Source organism: Aptenodytes patagonicus, chromosome 3, assembly GCF_965638725.1.
Source record: "Aptenodytes patagonicus chromosome 3, bAptPat1.pri.cur, whole genome shotgun sequence".
Taxonomy (NCBI): Eukaryota; Metazoa; Chordata; class Aves; order Sphenisciformes; family Spheniscidae; genus Aptenodytes; species Aptenodytes patagonicus.
This window is the reverse complement of record NC_134951.1, coordinates 101,837,139-101,856,494: the sequence shown is the minus strand read 5'-3', so window position 1 is coordinate 101,856,494 and position 19,356 is coordinate 101,837,139. Positions and strand designations below refer to the sequence as shown.

At 36.4% G+C, this 19,356-nt stretch overlaps 1 protein-coding gene across 1 annotated transcript in view; it reads left to right on the top strand.

The window, feature by feature from the left end:
- The window catches only part of CAMKMT (calmodulin-lysine N-methyltransferase), a 223,285-nt gene that overhangs the window by 2,171 nt on the left and 201,758 nt on the right, over positions 1–19,356 (top strand). The window contains exons 2-3 of the mRNA XM_076334423.1: positions 3,919–4,085; positions 13,660–13,724. Coding sequence (XP_076190538.1) covers positions 3,919–4,085; positions 13,660–13,724 — 232 coding nt within the window. The remainder of the gene's footprint in view (positions 1–3,918; positions 4,086–13,659; positions 13,725–19,356) is intronic.

Sequence of the window (19,356 nt, the reverse complement as noted above, 5' to 3'; positions counted from 1 at the left end):
TTTTTTGCTTAAAAAAAAAGCTAAGGTAAGATTCACATGTGGTGTACGTTTATAAACGACTGGAGTAAATTCTGTAAGGCTGTGTTTTGACCTCTACCAGTCTGTGCAATTGATGGCATTATCCACCCTGTAGTCTTTAGCAGGGAAGTTAAAGGAATAGGCATTGCTCCCTGTATGTACACTTGCTCCCTACAGAAAGTTTAATGAAAACTTTCCTGAAACCTGTAAGCTTTATATGTTTATCCTGCCTCTTACCTTCCTCTTGCTCTTCTTCTCACAGAAGTCTTGCTCACCTGCTAATGTGCTTTAGCTTCCAGAATTGAAAAATGAAAGCTAAAGCGAGGACAGGGAAGTGGCTTTTTTTTTTTTTTTCCTGAACAGAAGAACTTCTAAAACAATTTTTCTTCTTTTCCTGCTCCCCTCTCTGTGAAGGGTGCCTGTGCTCCAGATCTTTTTCCATGGTTTTGTTAGTCTTGAGTTTGTGAATTGTTTACAGTTGAATAAAACAATTTGGTAAACAAGCTATTTGTAAAAATAAATAATGCACAGTCCACTGATGATATTTAGAGATGGTGTAGTTATAGATTGTGCTGTAGCTGATTATGTAGAAACTTTCTTAAGTGTACAAAATATCATGTTCCAGTCAGTGCCATAGAACTGAGCGGAGGTTTGTAGACTGCCAGCTGTTACTGAATTTGGCTTTTAGTGCAACTAGGCCATACACAATGAGATACACAAAGAAATACAGGGAATTTCAGGTGACTGCCTTTCTCCATATGGTTGGTTGGTTGGTTGGTTGTTTTTAAGAGAGATCAAACATCTTTAGGTTTTATAGGGAGTCCTAAATATGGTCCTAATGTTGTCATTAAATACCGAGGGCCCTGCAATTAAGATCTGTGGTAATGTTTTACTAGAATCTTTCTAAAACAGGAGACAGTTTGGTGATGCTTTTTTTTAAATGTCTTGTGTGTTAATGAAGAAAGAATTGCCTTAGAATTCTGTTTTGCTAGGTGAAATTAGAGAGGAAAGAAAATGCAAGTTTAAGAGAGGGAAAACCACACGGTAGAAGTGTGAGCTTGCATTGTTTGGGGGTTTTTTTGTCGTTATTCTTGGGGGTTTTTTTCTTTTAAGGAACGTATTTTTTGGAAGAGACTTTCATGACAGAACCTAAAATATTATTTATTTAGATAATATTTGTATGTATGACCCGTGTACAAGCCCAACACTTGCGTACACCTGTAAAGATCTTGTGCAGAAGACAGGGCCTTTCAGTACTAAAAGAAGATCTTGAAGAGAGTGAAACAAGGCCTCTGGAACTTTTTAAAATAAAAATGTGCAGGGAAACGTAGCTGAAAGTTACTGAGGGAGAAGATAAAGCAGTCACCAGCCCCAACCAAAGAACAGTGGTGTCTGGTGATTCCTTCCCCACCATAGTTCTTTCTCTCTGCCATCACTAAAACCAAGAATTGTGTCTATCCTGCTGAGAAGCCTTTAGCTTGCCTTGATACTGGCTCCTGGTTTTATAGGTCCCTGGGACATGTTCATTTATTATGGCAGTGTACAGGAAGTTAGGGAGCTTCACCTTCATTGGAAGGGCATAATGAAAATAGAGAAGACTATCTTTCAACCTCTTCAAAACATTATTATGAGTTTAAATAGGTTTGTCACCTTTTGTTTTTTGTCAGTGGATTATCCTATAGCAGCAGCATAGCTTTATAGCTTATAAGACAATTGTGATGCTTTTAGGAACTGACTTGAGGAAAAACATATTTTGATCCTTATGTAAAAATACAGAGTTACATATAAATAATGTAACATTATTCCTTTGTGCTCTGTTTTCTCAGTTATATTTAGGTTTTTAAAAGATTTGGCCTGCTGCTGTAATTTTCAGATCTTAGACCTCTTGATTTTAGTTGGAGGCTGTGGGAGAATTGGTTTTTTGAGTACTCAAATGCTCATGAGATTTTCTGCTAACCCAGAAAATGCATTTTACAGAGTGGCTAGAAGATGTCTCTGTAGAACAAAAAACTGAAAACAGAAAAGTGTTGTCACTGCTGGATTTTTTTTCCTGTTAGTAATGGCTTGCCTTTGCTTTAAAAAAAGCCCCAAAACAACATGCTTTTCTGAAAATTAGATCTTGGTGGTTTTCTTTAGTTGTCAAGTTGGTCCATTTTGTTTCCAGGCATGCTGCTATTATATGAAGGTCTTAATTCTGCTAGTCTTTTAATTTGGTTCACCTGTTTTGATATTTTTGCGATTTCCTTCATATGTGTATTTTTCCCATGTGTTACAAAAGTAGAAGAAATAGTGTGGACAGCACACAGCCATTTTTAATACTTCGATGAAAATGCCTGTGCCTTCCATATGCTGAGACCTGCCGATGAAAATAGATCCAGAAGCAATAAGCCTGATGCATCAGACCTGCTGTTAGAAACTAACAGCATAGCAAATACAATTGCTCTGCTCACATATGTAGTATTTCCAAGTATCCTGCAAAATAATAGGATTTATTTACAATTTACCAAATTGTAAGGCTGTTGGTTGTGAGTGCGTTTCCAGGTAAAGCACGATTGACAAAGGTCGGGTGCAGCAAAAAAAAAAAAATCTCTGACCCGTTATTTTCTTGTACGCATCCCATATGCAAAGCTTCCATTTCAAGTTTCATAATTCTGAAATTTGACTTCAGATTTAGCTCTGGTTGACAAAAAACTACATTGTGGTGCTCTCCTACTCAATAGAGCTATTCCTTGTAGCTCTACCTATTTCTAGTGATGAGTTTATTTTCTGCTCTGTTTTTTTTCATCACTGTGGACTGCTTATGCACCTTCATTTTAAAAATGCAATGGTGATTATTTATGTATTCTATCCAATGTTAGGAGAAAGTTAAACCCAGGACATCTCTCCTTCCACATCACTGACCTAAAGGATAAGCCTTTTTGTCTGGCAGGGAAATGCTAGCTGTCTTCTGTGCAATGATACAGCTCAAGCAGGCTGGGTGCCGGGTTTTCCTGTACAGAGGAGTTGATACCTCGCTCCCCAAAGACAGTTGCGTGCAGCGAACTATGCAGGACCGCGAGCCCATGTTTTCACTTTCCTGAACAAGTGTGTTAGTCATTTAAAAAATGCGAACGGCCACGTTCTGTCTCTGCCGCTGCCTTGAATTCTTCAGTCTCTTAGCGCTGAGCTTGGTGCTGTCAGTGTATTTTGGGGCTCATGTAAAGGTTGGCTAATGCATCAGTCCCCTTATGGGGGCCTGCTAGGGGAATATGCAGTTGTGGCATCTGAAAGTCTGGGGCCTGGGACAGGTAGCAGGTTTCTCAACTCGGGCAAGTTTGGCAGCAGGTCTGCAAGTGTGCATTAGTAGACTTCTAGGCTAGGAAGTAGTCTACCTGGCAAACACATATCACTCGGGCACCTGAGGATCATGTTTTGAGTTTAGTCATTTAAGTTCTACAGAAGATACCCCTGCTTTTTTTTTCTTCTTTTTTCTTTTTTCTTTTTTCACCTATAGGTACAGTGAGTGGCACGGAAATTGCTTGGTGAGGGCACTTGGTCTGTGAAGCTTTCATTGTGATGGTGAGGGGAGGACAGGGGAGAACCCAGTCTGCCTCTAATTCGGGCATGTGGTTGCTGGAGTGGGAGTTAAAAAAGCAACTTTGCGTACTTGTGAACACAGTACATTTACTTTACAGTTATTGAGACGTAATAAATTCATAACCCATTCTCTTGACCCCTACCATCAATACCACTGTTATTTTTCTCAGGCTTGACATACTTGGACTAGTTACTCATAAGTATTAGCTAATAGCATAGCTATTATGGTTGATTCCAGACTTGCCTCTTCAGTTAAATAAGCTCGTGTTTGTTCTTTTCTTGAAAGTTTTATTCTTAATGTCTAATTTGTTCTTCATTTCAAAGGTTCTGAAGAAAAAGCACTTGAAAGATGTGCATCTCCAACAAGTGTCTGTAAGAAGGTTTGCATCGTTCAATCTCTTTTCAATGGAAGACCAGAATACAGAAGAGGAAACTGGGACCTGGGTTCAGTATAAAAGCATCTTTTATCCTGAGTATAGTGTGTCCTTAAGGTAACCATCATTTAAGTTTTAAGTACTTCCTAAGATCATGTACAGGCCTCAAATATAAAATTCATTAGCCATTCTTCCAGTGTTTTGTGTAACTAGCGCACAGTTTACAAATAAACTGTTAGATGTTCTTTTTAGTTGTTTGTTACAGTAAGCAGCTTGTCTGATTTTTTTTTTTTTTTTTTTTTTCCGGTACATTTCACTGAAGTGCCAGAGCTTGAATGAAAATACTGATGGTTGTACCTATAACAGAATGCAAAGATGAGCATTTATTTTGTATTTCTAATAGCTTTCTGTTTTGACATTCTTCTGATATAAATAGCATGTAAAAAAACTGAACACATTTACTTGTAATCTTAATAAAAATTTTAATGTCATGATGTTATTCATAAAGTTCTAAAAGCTTTTTTGTAGTAGTCTATATTCAATTTTCTTCTTAATAGTTTTTGTAAAACTCAATGATAGTTTGGAAGCCAATTTGCAAAACAAAAGAATAAAAAATTTCCTCTTTGTACAGAAATGATTTATACCTAATGAAGAAATCTGTTTTATAATACAGCAGGTAAAACAAATGAAGATATCTGTTAAAAAAAAAAAAAAAAACAACCACCCCAAAAAACCCCAAAACCAAATAACCCGACCTCCCCAAAAAACCCTCTGAAGGAGTGTTAATGAATTCTCGGTAACTTTAGCAAAACAGAAAAGTTTATAGCTCCCATTCATTACTATGTGGGGTTTTTTTGTTTCCTTTTCTCCTGCTTTGCTCTCCTTTTCTTTGTTCAGCTTTGAACATATCTATAACTTGGTTTTGCCTCAACAGGTATCATTGCAACAGTAACTTAAGCATCCCTGAATCAATACTTGTTTTGCAGCCTCTAATTAGCCCTGCTGAGGGTGTAGGATTTTGCATTCTGTGCACAATAGAGGATATTCTGGAGAGCCTGAGTCATCAAAATTGTACAGTGCATTTTTATTTAACTGGGACCTTTAAATTAAAGTCAATCTTAGAAACTAAGATCTAACACAAACAAGTGACCATCATTAACTGTGACATTTTTGCAAGGTTATAAAACAAAACAACAAAAAGAAAACAACAAACAAAAAGCCCCCAACCCCCCAAAAAAACCCCAACCCCACAACACTACATGCAGGTTGCCTTAAATTTGCAGCTGGGTGAAAAGTCAAATAGGAAATTGTTTAGAGCTTTACAAAGCCTTAATTTTCCATTTTCCAAGCTTATACTTATTGATGCTAAAAGGCTTCAAAAGAAAACTTTTCCATTTGAAAATGCTGCCTATTTGTAATAGAAGTAGGTACAGTGGTTTTTCTGCATATGGACTTTTCCAGTGAACTGCTGGGGAAAGCTACAGATTCATCCAGATGCTCACAGTCTACCTAATCTCTTTGTGCAGTGTCTCTATTCCCTGGGTTTAGGTCTTCAGAGGCACACTGGTAATGGGAAATGTAAGGCGTTTAGGTAGACTTTAGGCTGAGCAAGTCTGCAGTCCTTTATGCTGCAGTCCTGAACTTCTTCATTTGGTCTCCCTAGTTCACTTACCATGGTTCACAACACTCGGTGTCACTTACTTGATTTACTAGTTATGCGAGTTTTAAGGTAGAAGGTGAGCTGAAGTTCACCTCTTGCTGGCAGTACAAAAGCCAAGGGAATGTCAGGCTGATCTTGTGCTGACATTTGATATTTGTGTCCTTGTTTCCATCGATTCCCATGTCATCATTTTATTTGGCATTTTTATTTGGCTAAGAGAAGCTTCACTGATAATAGGACACAGCTCAAACTGTAGACTGTGAACAAGCATGTTTGTTCATGCATGATTTTATTTTTGGTGATCATTATATAGTATTCTAAGTATGAGGATTTTGTTTTAACCTTTTATGTTCCTTTGAGGTTGGCCAATGGTACAGTTGTTGTGCTGGAGGAGGCTCATTGAGTTTCAAAAACTGTATATTGAGGAGAATAGGGAGATTGTCTCCTGGTGGGGATTTTTATTTTTTCCCCGTATTTTGTTCCGTTCTAGAAGATACTCAGTGATCTATAAAAATGGTAATCACTGATAGTTTTAGGGATAATGATCAGAACTTAATTACACTTCTATATTATATATTATATTCTCTCTATATTGAAGTAGTGGCAATAGATAGCATATATTTATTATTTCAGAATATTGCAGGATGGTGAAGAAGGGAAGGAGAAAATACTCGCTGAGTATTTTGCCAGGGGCAAAGTATAAATCCTGCAACAAAATCCGCTTTACCTTCAATCTTTATTAAGTAAAGTTTCTTCTCTGTTTTTGCAGAAGTAATTTAAGAGGATAAATGTAACAGGTTAACATACATAACAGAGCAACAGTTCTCCTCACTGAAACTTGCGTATCTACAAGATAAGAAATCTTGGAGTAAGCATTCCTGGATCTTTGAGAACTGATCATGTCTTGGAAACTTAAGGATCCTCTGTATGTCTGACAGTCTTGCCTTCATTTTTCTCCTCCAATTGGCAAAATATTACTTATCATCATTGTCATCAATAGAAACAATTTTAACAAGATAACAAGAGCATATTATTAGCATATTATTAACATATTATTAACAATAACATCAGTCAGGTAAACCCAGAACAGTGTGCTTGAGTAAGAGAGCCTTTTTATACAGGTATTTGTCAGGAAAAAACTGTTGCTATAGCCCCTCTAAAATCTTGACAAAAGTGCTTTTGAATTTTCATCTACATATGTTTTCCTTATGCATTAACATCTTCTTGGGAAAGCTCATCGCATATGTTGGATGTTAAAAGGGTTGTCAGCTGATATCTTGACAAGACTAAATACTTAAGAAAGTTCATAAGGTTGTTAGTGGCTTTTGGCAAAGAGTATAAAGGTCGAGCTATATCAGTTCAAGGGCTATCAAAACTGATCAAATTGTATATTCAGATATGCTATGACCTAGCTGGAATTACTGCTCTAGAGGGACTTGGGGACCAGTTTGTTAGGCAAATAGAAGCTTCGGTAGGAGCTACCAGTCTTGTACATGCTTTTCTGAACTTCTCAGTGCAGCTTGTTTTAATAAGCTGCTATTTTTCTAACCAAAGTCAGGTTGGGTTCATATTTGGGAAAGAAGAGCTTATGCCATGTTTTTTTTTGTCACTAGTTTATTTTAGAACCATTCTTAATAACAAATCTTCCAAAGCAGGAAGCCAGAAGCACCAATGTATGGCAATTTTTTGCTTAAAAAATTTAGGCTGGATTTACGTGTCATTTTGACTAGATCCTTGAGGTGACAACATCATTGACTCATTTTAAAAATCCCCATAACTCTTCCGGTTAAACAGTGATCTCTAGTGTGCTTAATGAAAAGTAGACTCACAATACATGCTGGAAGGTGGTCTCTTGAAGTTGTATAGGTACTAAGGTGCTTCACGGTAGCTCTGGGGTATGAAAAGGAGTGTCTGATGAGTGTGATTTTTGTTAGCGGTGAAAGATGTGTCAAAATGACATTTCTTGTGTTATAATCCAGAATCTCATTTGATTAGTCTAGTCTCATTTGGATTTGTACTACATCCTTGTCTTGATATGAATTGGGTGGCTACATACATTAAATTGCTCTCTGATGTTGTTTGCAATTAATGTTAATTAAAAAATAAATCCCTAAACTGACAGGAAGTCAGCCTGGGAATCGGGCTGAATGTTTATGGCAGTCTAACATGGAGAATGTGGACATATCCAGTCCAAGCTGGAATCTTGCTGCAGTTTTCACATTCAGATTTGGGTACAGTAAACTGAGTAATCTAGTCTGCGGGTGAAAAATATGAACCTCATTTTGAGTGAAATTTCTTGCAAGCTTGAAGTGGAAAAAAATATCTTTCATTACAGATGTTATCTGGCTTTCTGGGTCTTTTCTCCATTAAAAATATGTTTTTATTCATAAACTTTTGTGGGTTTTTTTTTAGCTTTATTCAAGTTCTTTTTAACTTTGGGGGTATTTCACTTTGCTGTTAAAAATCAGGCGTGTGCTAAATACTTGTTTTTAGGAAGGTGATAGGAAGATATAGAGTAAGTAGAGACATTTTAAAATATTTATTTAATACTGCATTTCTAAATCCTTCTATTCTTAGGAATATGCTTTTAAATTTAAATTTTGTATGAATAGTTCTAGCAATGAGGTGATTATAGATCATAAAGATGCAGTGTCTCACTGTGGAGATGGTGTCTGTCTTTTAGACAGGAAAATTATTCTTTTATTAGAGTTAAAGAAGCAATATCTTCAATTTTTTTATTTCAGGATATGAATTTACTTTAAAATTGTAGGCTCATTTTAAGCAATTAGAGAAGAAATAAGTTATGTCTGTGGTAAAATATTTTCCATTGCTCAGTCATTTGGTGTTTCAAATACTAAAATGCAGAACTGAAAAGAACAATGTTAGCAGCTTATAGGTAGGGTTAAATCTTTGTAAAGAGTACTAAGTGTTCTTTGCAAGGTGTCATGCCTTTATTCTTAATATGAATGAACCTTTAGATAAAGATATGAAAGAAATTATTAGATGGTTCTAGACCTTTCGTTTAGAAATGAGAGGCATGTTAATTGTCGGTGGCAAGCGGCATGTTAGAAGATGGTTTAGGAGTGAATTCCGTTGGCTATTCCTATAGGATATTTCTGCTAAGAACATTTTGAAGTTTTAATGAATTTTTATTTTAGGGATAGACATAAAAAAATGAAGGGAAGCAGATTTCAAGGAATATTGCCTATTCCTTATAGACAATTTGTGTGGATACGATAAACTTGCTTTCTTCCATTTATTGCGTGCTAAGAGACAACGTGTGGATTTAGCAGCATAAAGGCTTGACTGCAGAAGGAGGAAATTGAGGAAAGAGGTAAAAAGTAATTTGGGAGCACACTACTTTCATTCACTGATGAAACTAAGACTGTTCCATCATATTGCCCAACACCTGTGTATTTGTGAAAAGAATTTGTAGTCGAAGAAGCCATTGTTTTGGATTCTCACCATATTAAGCTGAAATCTTGAACTGGAGTGGAAGAGGAGTTACCTTGTTTTGCTATATTCTGGCCCAGGAAAAAAAAAACATTTGATCAGATAACAAAGTTTGCAGGTAACACTGAGATTCTTACTGGGCCGCAATGACAATTGATGGTGACTGTTGACATAATGTTGACTCACCAAACCTTTTTGTAAAGTACCCTTAGCAGTAACTTTTTCACCCTTATCCTGTCTTTCATTTTCCACAGATACTGTAGTTTTATTTTGTATCCAGGTTAATAAAGTATGGTGGTGTGTTGTGGTTTTTTTCTTTTGAGTGTTATATGGAAACGTAGTCTATCTTAGTTTTTAGTAGTTTTTTTAAGTTCACTATATGTATTTAGTTATTTGTATTATTTTTCCTCATTCAGTTGAAGAATAATGTAAAAGAAGAGAAGGAACACAGTTCTGTTTCATTATGGTTGATGAAAAGCATACATTAATAGGGAGCTACTGAAGGATTATTTTTATTCTACTGTCTGCAGCTATTTATAAATACATGTAAAACTCTGCCACTTCTGTTGCCTGAATTGGAGAGGAAGGAACATTAATACATTTTAAAGATATCTCTCTCTGTCTCTCTTTCTCTGACTTTATTTATGCACCCAAAGTGGATTTATTCGTAGTCCAGAGTAAGGAATTTTGCTTTGCTTCATAGCAGGAGAAACATGAGATAAATTAGTTTATCATTCATAGGTTTGTCTTCTATAACTTACTGCCTCAGCCATAGAAATTTTTGGATACTGTACTTTGAAGACTTATTATAAGAACACTGTAGATCAGATTAACCATGCTGGCCTGAAATTCACTTTCTCCATGATGCTTACCTATACTTGTTTGAAGTACTTTGTTGATCTCAGCAATCACATCTTTGAACTTCTTTGAAGTTCTTTGAACTGTACAACATTCATGACATATTCCAAAGCACTAAATGCTAATGTTGTTCTGTATTTCGAGATGCCTGTGGAAATTTATGGGAATTTTCGGGTTGGGATTTAACCACAAGCTTCAGTGATTCCTTTCCTTGGCTTTCGTAATTCAGTACACATGACACTTACAAACTTTATGGGCAGTTTGTAAGACGTACTGTGGAAAGCTGTGATTATGACAGGCATTCGTAGAAACAAGATGTGACGTGTATTGGCAGTTTTGTCTTGGCTCGGTAATGGAGGAGCAGCTGATGGGATGGGACAGTGAAGCAGCAGCTGTTACAGAACTGCTGGGGAGGTGTATGCAGAGCAGTGGATTCCAAACTGGAAGCTGTGGTTTTTAGGTGCAGGACTGAGTAGCGTGATATTTATGGCAGAATTTGGGGTTAGAGAATACCTGTATTTACAGGTGCATGTAACTTTTAATCTGCAAGTCAGATCTGCGATGGAAAAGAGTTGGGGAGTAGCTGATGCAGAGTTTGTCTTCAGGCTCTACAAAGACAGTCCTCCAAATGGAGAAACGTGGCTATTGCTGTTTGGAAATGTGTCTCCCTGAGCCTTGCCTTTCACAAACAGATCAGCTGTTGGCACGTTGCTTTCCTCAGTCCTAAAACTTGTCTGAAATAGAAGTTATGCTCAATTCTTTGCTGTTTGGGTTCCCTGTTAAATGGTTACCAGTGGAATTTAAGTGCCTCTTCTTTAGCCTCGTGTAGGGAGAAAAAGCTTTACCAGCAGGAAGAGGTATTTTCCTGTCATGCTAATTAATTTTGGAAGATTCATTGTTACTAATGTGGAGTAGTCTTAAAATAGTCCATAATGGTAATATAGTTAAGACCTGAGATGTGACTTTCGGAGTAAATGAGAGCGGCTTTGCTATCCAGATGACTGTTGACATAATGGCTACTCCTCTCATTCTAGGAGATTGAGCTTGCTCCCTGCTTTTGTTCAGTGAAGGTTTCATAAGCTGATCAGACTAGAGGAAGCAGCTGTTAAACTTAAACCCTGTCCTGTTTCACGATGAATGTGGAGTGGGCATCTGGAAGACTGAGGAGAAGGGGGAGGTCCCTCATAGCAAAGCTGGATGCTTCTCATCATTAAATTATGGCTCGCTTATGTGCTTCCCATGAGCAATATTTGTGAAAGCAAGAAAGAGATTGCTGAGCCAGAGAGTTAGAGATTTTGAGCATTGCAGGCAGCCAGAAAAGGGTGCCTGTGCAAATGCCTCTGCTGGCCAAGAGAGCAAACGTTGGGGTGTGTTGTGTTTGTACTTGGACACCACAAGCTTTTGGCCACTGGATAATAAATGTAAGAATATGTTTGAAATTTGTGTGTGTTGATTTTAATTATGGAAAGAATGTTTTATAATCAGAGGAAGAACTGGTCCTTAATAAAAACCAAGTGTACCAAAAATAATAATGTAAATGAAGAACATTCATTGAGTTAAATAAAACATCACCAAAATTTCAGGACAACCTTAAAAACAATAGGTGTGTGGCATGCATCTGTTGTGGAATCTTAGCTTATTCTTCAGGCTGAAGTACTCAGAGCTGTCCACTTCTCATCTCCAATTATAAACCATTATTTTGGAAACAGCCTGAAATTTGGTTTAGTGATAATTTTAAGGCCAGTGCTATGGTTGCATCATTTCTCATTTTTTGCCTTTGTCTACCTTCTGACCCTGAAGTATATAAACAGTATTCTTTTCTAGATCAGGACACTCCACTTACTTCTGTTTTTCTTTCTTCATAGCATTCTGTTGAACTACAGGTACTGGATTGCTAAATTGTTCATCCTCACCTTTGTTTGCTTCACTTGGAGATTTGCATGATAAATCTCCTTTATATATGGACTATGTACATAAAGAAATTGAGGGGAGAAAAAACCAAACCAAAACGTTATCCCAGGACTAATCTGCATGCCAACAAAGATTAAAATATTTCTTTACTGTCTCAGCATCTCCCCCCACCCCCCTTCTGCATTCATTTAGAAGATGAGACATTCACAGCTGTCTAAGAGACCCTAACTGTATCAGACATATGCACAGTTATGGAGTTTGTAGGATGCTAAGGAGTCAGCAGGGGACAGTTTAAAGGGCAGCTCTGTGGTTGGCAGAACTACTGATCCCGTCTACTTTCTTGTCACTTCCCTTGAATTAACTCTGTTGCATCGGTTGTCCAATCTGATTGAAAACAAACTTGCCAAAAAAAAGAAGAAAAAGTGCATTTTAAGTCCACATGATCCATCAGAATTCTTGTAGGCTTCCACTGCAGCTAAGGAATGTATTTTTGGTTTGTTTTTATGTAGCTGGGAGAAGAGCTCTAATGTCCAGCTGACTCTTTTGTAACATCTTTCATATATTTCGTTGCCCCTGTTAATGAGCTCATTTCCGTTTAACTTGATTTCCATTTGATTTTCATTTTTTTAACAATTAGTCTAGTTGCTGTTTGGTGCTTCTCAAAATTTAAAACGTGTTTCTTTATTTAATGCTTATGCTTATCAGAAGCTATAAATAGCTTTTTTGCACTATGAATATACAATTTCATATTTGCAAAAAGGTTGATTTTTTTTTTTTCTTCATTCTTACAATAATCTTCCTTCAGGAGGGAAAAGCTGAGAGAATGAGAACTTATTTTGTAGGTGCTAGGATTGTTGGATTTCTTCCATTTTTTTCAGTGTTTCAAATTAGCATGTTCCTAAACAGCCTTGAAAGCTATATTTGAAACATTATTAAAAGACTGTATTTTTGTATTTTACTGCCTTGCTGAATTCTTTTTAGATTTTTTTAATGCATTAGTGAAACAGCTATGTGATCTGATTGTTGTGAAGTGTAAGATTTTTTTATTTTGTTCATTTTGGGCCTAGATTAGCTCGGAATAGTTACAAAATTTTTAGTTGCCTTTTTTGGTGTGAATCCAGCTAGCCTGACATCTGTAACATTTAGAGGAAGCTTCTTAGGCAAATTTTTATTCAACTTTGGTGCATGTTCTTTCTGTTGCTGTCAGTGTTTTGCTCACTGTGTTCTAAAATTTGCAGTTGGTATGTGAAATTCAGTTAATTAATTAATTATCCCCAGTTTTGAATGTTTATTTCACTTGGGTTATGCAAATGTAAAACCAAAGAAAGGGCAGTTCACTGAACACATTAATCGGTTTCATTGTTCACATTAATTAAATGAAGTGTTCTTGATTTTGTGGAAGAAAATAGGAATGTGTGTACAGCTGCTGTTCAAAAATACGTCTTTTGTTTTTCCTTTTCAAAGAAATCGCTTTACCAAAATTCTTCCTTTCCTATATGTGACTTCCACAGCTAAACAAAAATTGATGCTCTTTGGAAATGTTTTCGTTTTGATAAAGTATTAGTTTCCGAGAAACATGTTCCTGGTTCATGGATTTCAGTGATGGAACTTTGAAGACTAGAGATTGTCCCCTTGTTTTCCCCCTGGTGGCTACAGTAGTACCTGTTTGCTACTTGTCTGTGAAAGGGGTTTGCGAGAAGTGAACATGTGCAGTGAACCTCTTTTCTTCCAGAACCTCTTCCAGAGGCAAGATGGGTTTTTTTTTATTGTTTTTGTGTTGGTAAAGTCACTATTTATGTTTTCTTCCAGATTTCACAACGGACTCTTAAATGTTAAAGATGTTCTTACAAGTTTTGACAACACGGGGAATGTCTGTAAGTCATTGTTTATTTAAATACAGTACTATGTTGATCGAAGTCTAATTGTATCAATATAAAATATTTCTGTAAGAGTCCTCAATAACCATTTCATTTAGCTGAGAAACAAACACCATTACTGTGGTCAGAGATACAGATCTACCTACCGTAGTGTCTTACGTGTTACACTCTTTTATGTAGCACAGTTGTTTGTGTTGATACACCCTTAAGTCATCCCAGTGCAGGTTATTTTTGGTTCTGTGACTGCATCGGGAACATTAGAGCAGCTGAACTGGGTTGGGCAAAAAATTAGTTTAGCCCATTGATTTGTGTTGGCCAGTGGCCAGCAGCGGCTATCTGAGGAACAACAGTGCAAGAACATGGGAAACAAACAACGATACTTCTCGCTTGGAGAGGGCAAACTCAAACCAGAGAAAAACAAAAGAAAGCACACAGTCAAGTTGTGAAATTCCTCCCCACAGAATGTTTTGGATCCTAGAACATGACATGCATTCAAAAGGCAAAGGGGAAAAGATTGTACAAGAAAAATTTACTGTGGCTATCAAATGTAAAGACATCGCTTATGGCTTAGGAAGTGCTGGATGTTAGGAGAATTAATGGGGCAGTAGGATGATGTGTTAGTCCTGATCTTTCACTCTTGTCTAAGCATCAGTTACTGGCCGCATTAACCTGAGACAAAATGAGCCGTAAGTGGGCCTTCAATGTCTGACCCAGTATTGCTCTGCTTCAGTACACTTATTAATAAAATTATCTATGCTATTAATGGACTTGAATTATACAACTGTGGTAGATCATGGAAAAGCAGCTGAGCAAAAATATTTAAATATTTTTGATGTGTAATGAGTAATTACTGTTACATAATTAACATTTACAGATCTACATATAATTCTTGTTTGATTATTCTGCCTGATTTTTCAGGTTGGTTGGTTTGGTTTCAAACAAGCAAACTGATAGAATAAAGTTGGGGGGCGTCTCTGTAAGTTTGCCAGATATTCAAGAAATGTGCACCTATCTCTTCCTCCTTATCAAAGCAATGATATAGAAACTGTTCTGATATATGTGTTTAATCTCAAAACTCCAGTCTTAGTATTCCAAAGCTATGTTTCAATAAACATTGGCTTTTCATTAGCAAAAAGGTCAATTTATTTAATAAACTTTTGCCTTCAAATGGAAAAAATAATCATAAACTATGTGCTCTCCTTTTTAAAATTTGCTAGCTTTCATTCAGTTCTGAACATTGAAGATAGTTGTGTGGTCCTGCCACAAAATACTTCAGGATATATTCTTTAACTGTTGCCAAAGAGAAATTTGTTCTCTGATTTCTGAATGAAAATTATATCTAAGGGTTATATGAATATCCAAATGAATAATATTAACTCTGAGAAAGAAAATTCACATTTGTAATTATGGTTGACATCAGCTACATATGTAGGTATCATGAGCTGGATGATAAAAACATTTGGATTTAAGACATTTAGGATCTGGAAGAAAATGCTTTGCTTAAATTATGGGAGGCATTTAGAGAGATTTGATGTTGTAGATTCTCAGAATAGGAAGCTAGAGGGACTTTTATAACAAGTTACTTTTTTCTCATAAATTGTTCTTAATCAGGGAAAAAATTAGGAAAAAAATCCAAACTGGGGTTTTGGATCCAGAAAAAATATTGTTATATTAGTTCATTAGATAACAACTCGGGTATTTATTTTGAACAGCAGAGAAAATCCTTTTTTTTTTTTTTTTTTTTTGTCTAAAAGTGCTTCACATAGTGGATCAAGACCTTACTCTGTTAAACATGATAACATGATTTCTTAATCTTTGTTCTTTGTGTGAGTACTTAGATTGTGATCAATCTACACAAATTTCCTTGTTAACACAAATAATTTACTCCGCTATATGCTTTCCGGTTGATAGATGTGCTGTCAGCTCTTCTGTTAACTTTTTCCAGTAGTTCAGCTACTTTATTACTGATTGCAGACGGTAGAACAAGACTTATACTCTAATAGGCACACCACCAGTGCTAACGCAGGAGTAATATGACATTTCTGGTTCTTCTTACTGTTTCTCTGTATATACAAAGATTCACATTTGTCCTTTTGGATTCAGTATTGCTTTGAGGGTTCATGCTGTGCTATTATATACAGTGTTTGCTAAGTCATTTCCAGATTCACTGCTTCCCCATTCTGTGTCTGTAAGTTTCTGTCTGTATTGATGTACATACTACTGATTTATGCCCATTTTACTAAGCACTCTAGATTACACTCTGTTAGGGTAACTGTAAAATAGTTACCTTCTGGCAGTATGCAATACTGGCTTGAAGTGTAATAATCATACCTTTTTGCTACCACCTGTATGGAGTAAATGTCCCCAGTGTCCAAGCCAGAGTAACTATGTGTCTGTCACATCATCATAGTAAAGTTTCCCCAACCATGTGTTTACTGAGCTGCTCTATTTGGATCATACCTGACTGAATTTGTGTGCACTCCCATTATTCCTTGATTTGAATTGACTCTTTCTTTGACCTTTTTCTGAGTATTTCTTGGCTCTCTTTATTTTAACCCACAGTGGAAATGGTAGGTAGTAATCCTGCCTCCTTTTACGCCCAAAGGTAACTACAGTTGTAGTATTTCTAAAATTAGGCCGACTATTTTTTACAATTGCTGTGGTGTTCCTTAAGAACTTCATATTATCAAATGATAGTCTACCCTAAAAAAACCCCCAAACATTTCTAAAATGGTCTTTAACAGTCTTAGATTATTTCTTCTAATACCTAATGCTAATGGAGCTAGCCAGTATTGAACATATTATCAGTCCCATCTACAGTAGCATGCTCTGTGAGGGGACCCATTGAATAATTATAGACTTTAATGTTCTTTTAGGACACACTGCATAATCAGAATTTATTTACCGGGCACTAAACTTCACTTAAATGATTCAGACTGAGTTATCAGAAAACAGTTAAATATTTTAGTGTTCTGTGTGTTTGTTTTGGCTGCCATACTGAGTATTTATCAGGAAGATTAATGTTTTGCTAGAGATTATTAGATTATGAAATAATTGTGTATTAAACAGATTAGATTTTGTAAAAACTGAAACATGTTGCATATTACATCCTTTTTAAACATATTCATTTGTTTCAAATAACGTGGTTTGTGTGGTTTTGGGAGGAGTTTTTTTGTTTCTTCTAGTAATGTTCCTAAGTACTTTGTGTTAAAACAAGCTCTTTCAGGGAGCATTTCTATGGTCTTTTTGTTTCACTTTTTGATCTTTCTGCTTATGGTCTTTAACAGCTACATCACCATACACCATCAAAAGAAGAGTGGTAGACCAGACTCTAGTTATAGAGTCACCAATACCACTTTCTCTACACTCCTGGTAGGTATCAACTCAGTACAAGATGTGCCACTAGCTGGCAGCATTATATAAAATATCAGTAAGCAGCTTTTGAGGAATACTTGTGACTGCTTCCAGAAGTGCTGCCTTATACCAGTAAGACTTCAGGACAAAAGTGGAGCCAACTGCAGTAGCTGTAAATGGCATATTGCAGGGTCCCAAGCGTTAACTCTGGAAATTGCCTCTGCACTATATCTTCTTCAAACTTGGTACCTACACTCGTATTCTGTCTTTTTCAAAAAGATTACTGAAAATGCATTTTCATTGTAGGATTGCTACTGTGAATGAAAAGTCACACTACAAATTACAATTGGTTTTCACTTTCCCAGAAAAATGTTTTCTCTCCTGTGCATCCTTTGTGAGAGAGCAGTTTCCACGTGAAAACTCTAAATGAATTCTCCACACAGGCAGGATGCAGTGCTAAATGCACTTCATACAGCTTTAATTCTATGGAGGCAGGGAAGAGAGGACTGGAATGAAGGAAAGGATCCATCTGTTCGTTTTAGACAACAGTATGCCATCTGTTAAAAAGATGGTATATCCTGAGACCATCTCTAGTCCTAAGGTAGTCCTTTAAAAGAACCGATGGATCCCAGGCAGAATCCATCGAGCTGGCTCCAGGAGCCACATGCCATGCTCATCCTTGAAGAAGAAAATTCTCTTCTGCAACACTGTCCAAAAAGCAAGGAAGATTCTGCGAGAATGAGCTTTTGAGAGTATCACCTTCCCCTGCCTTTCCTGGTGGGAGAAAGCAGTTATGACTGAAATGCTTGTATAATTATGTCCCTGCAGTAATTATTTCAAATTAAGTATGCGTTTAAATTAAGTGAAATGATCAAGGGCCAAAATATAAACCTCTTTACTAACTGCCACCAGTCTAAGCAAGCTACAGTGTCTGTAAAGGAGATTTTTAAGTAGTGAAATACAGCATGTTTTGGGATTTTCATCTAGTATCTGCTGGATGTCAACATGGAAACAAGGTATTCCAGAGTGCTCAAGTAGTATGAAATTGCAAATATACTATGTGTAATAGCAAAACATTTTCTTGTAAACTGCCCATAGCATTAGTTAATAATGTAACCATTTTCAAGAAACAATATGTTCAATACATATTCATTTTATTTTCTACTTGGTTGAGTGTACAATGACATGTTTTGGAACTAAAAAAGCAGCAGAGGGTGCTACAGGTACAGAGCTATCCAGGCACATATTCCAAAGTTGATGCTCCTGTAGGCAAGTAGATCTTGCAAAGACTTAAGCTTTCAGTTTGGGGTAGATGTAAATAGGATAGCTTTAAATTCTGTTGCCTCTGTTCATACAGGAAAACAGGTAATCTATGTGAAATCCAGAAAAAGTAGAATTACATATTCACTTGTTTTCTTGATTTTTTTTAAAAAAATGTTTTATTGCTGGAAAATGTTGCATAGTTTCCTGCAAACATAGTGTCTGGCTATAGCTACTGTTACAAAACACCTACTCGCTATCTTTAGAACTGTTTTTGTTTGTGCTAATTTTACATTTAGAAATTCCAATCTCTGCAACAAGTTTTATATTGGAAAAATTTGGGGTTTTTTTTTAATGTGTGTCCCCCCCCAAATAAATGAGCTAGCTAAATTGGAGAATATTTTTGCCCCTTCATATAATATTTTTCATGAAAATAACAAGAGAGAAGGATTTTTCTTAAATTTCAAGTCCACTTTTTTTTCTGTTGGAAACACATATCAAGGAAAAATAGATAGAAATAAATGAATTTTTTCTCCTTTTAGTTTTCACTTCTTTTTTTCAGATTGTATTAATTTTAAAATTATGCTTATTTAAAACTGGGAATTGCGTAACTTTCTATTTACTTAAAAAAAAAATTAAAATCTACTTTAAAACAAAGAGCCTTTCCTTCTTTCTTCCTTCCTCTCAAATAACTAGAACGAGAAGGGGGTCTTCTTTCCTGGTAGTAGTCTGTGAGGATGTGTTCAGAGAGCTACTTGTTTCTTCAGAGCTCTCACTGTGTGACTCAAAGGTATCTGAGCTCCTCTATGGAGAGATTGCGGCAGCTACTGATTTGTCTTGCCTGGAAGGATAGATGCCATCAAGCTACCTGAGGAAAAGCATAGGATGGCATCCTTTATGGCAGCAGAGGTGCTCCTGTATTTCATATAACATTACCTAGAATCAACAAGGGAGCAGATTGCATTTTTCAGGTGCTGCTGTGGAAGTTTCCCCCCTTTTTTTAGAGGAAATGTCT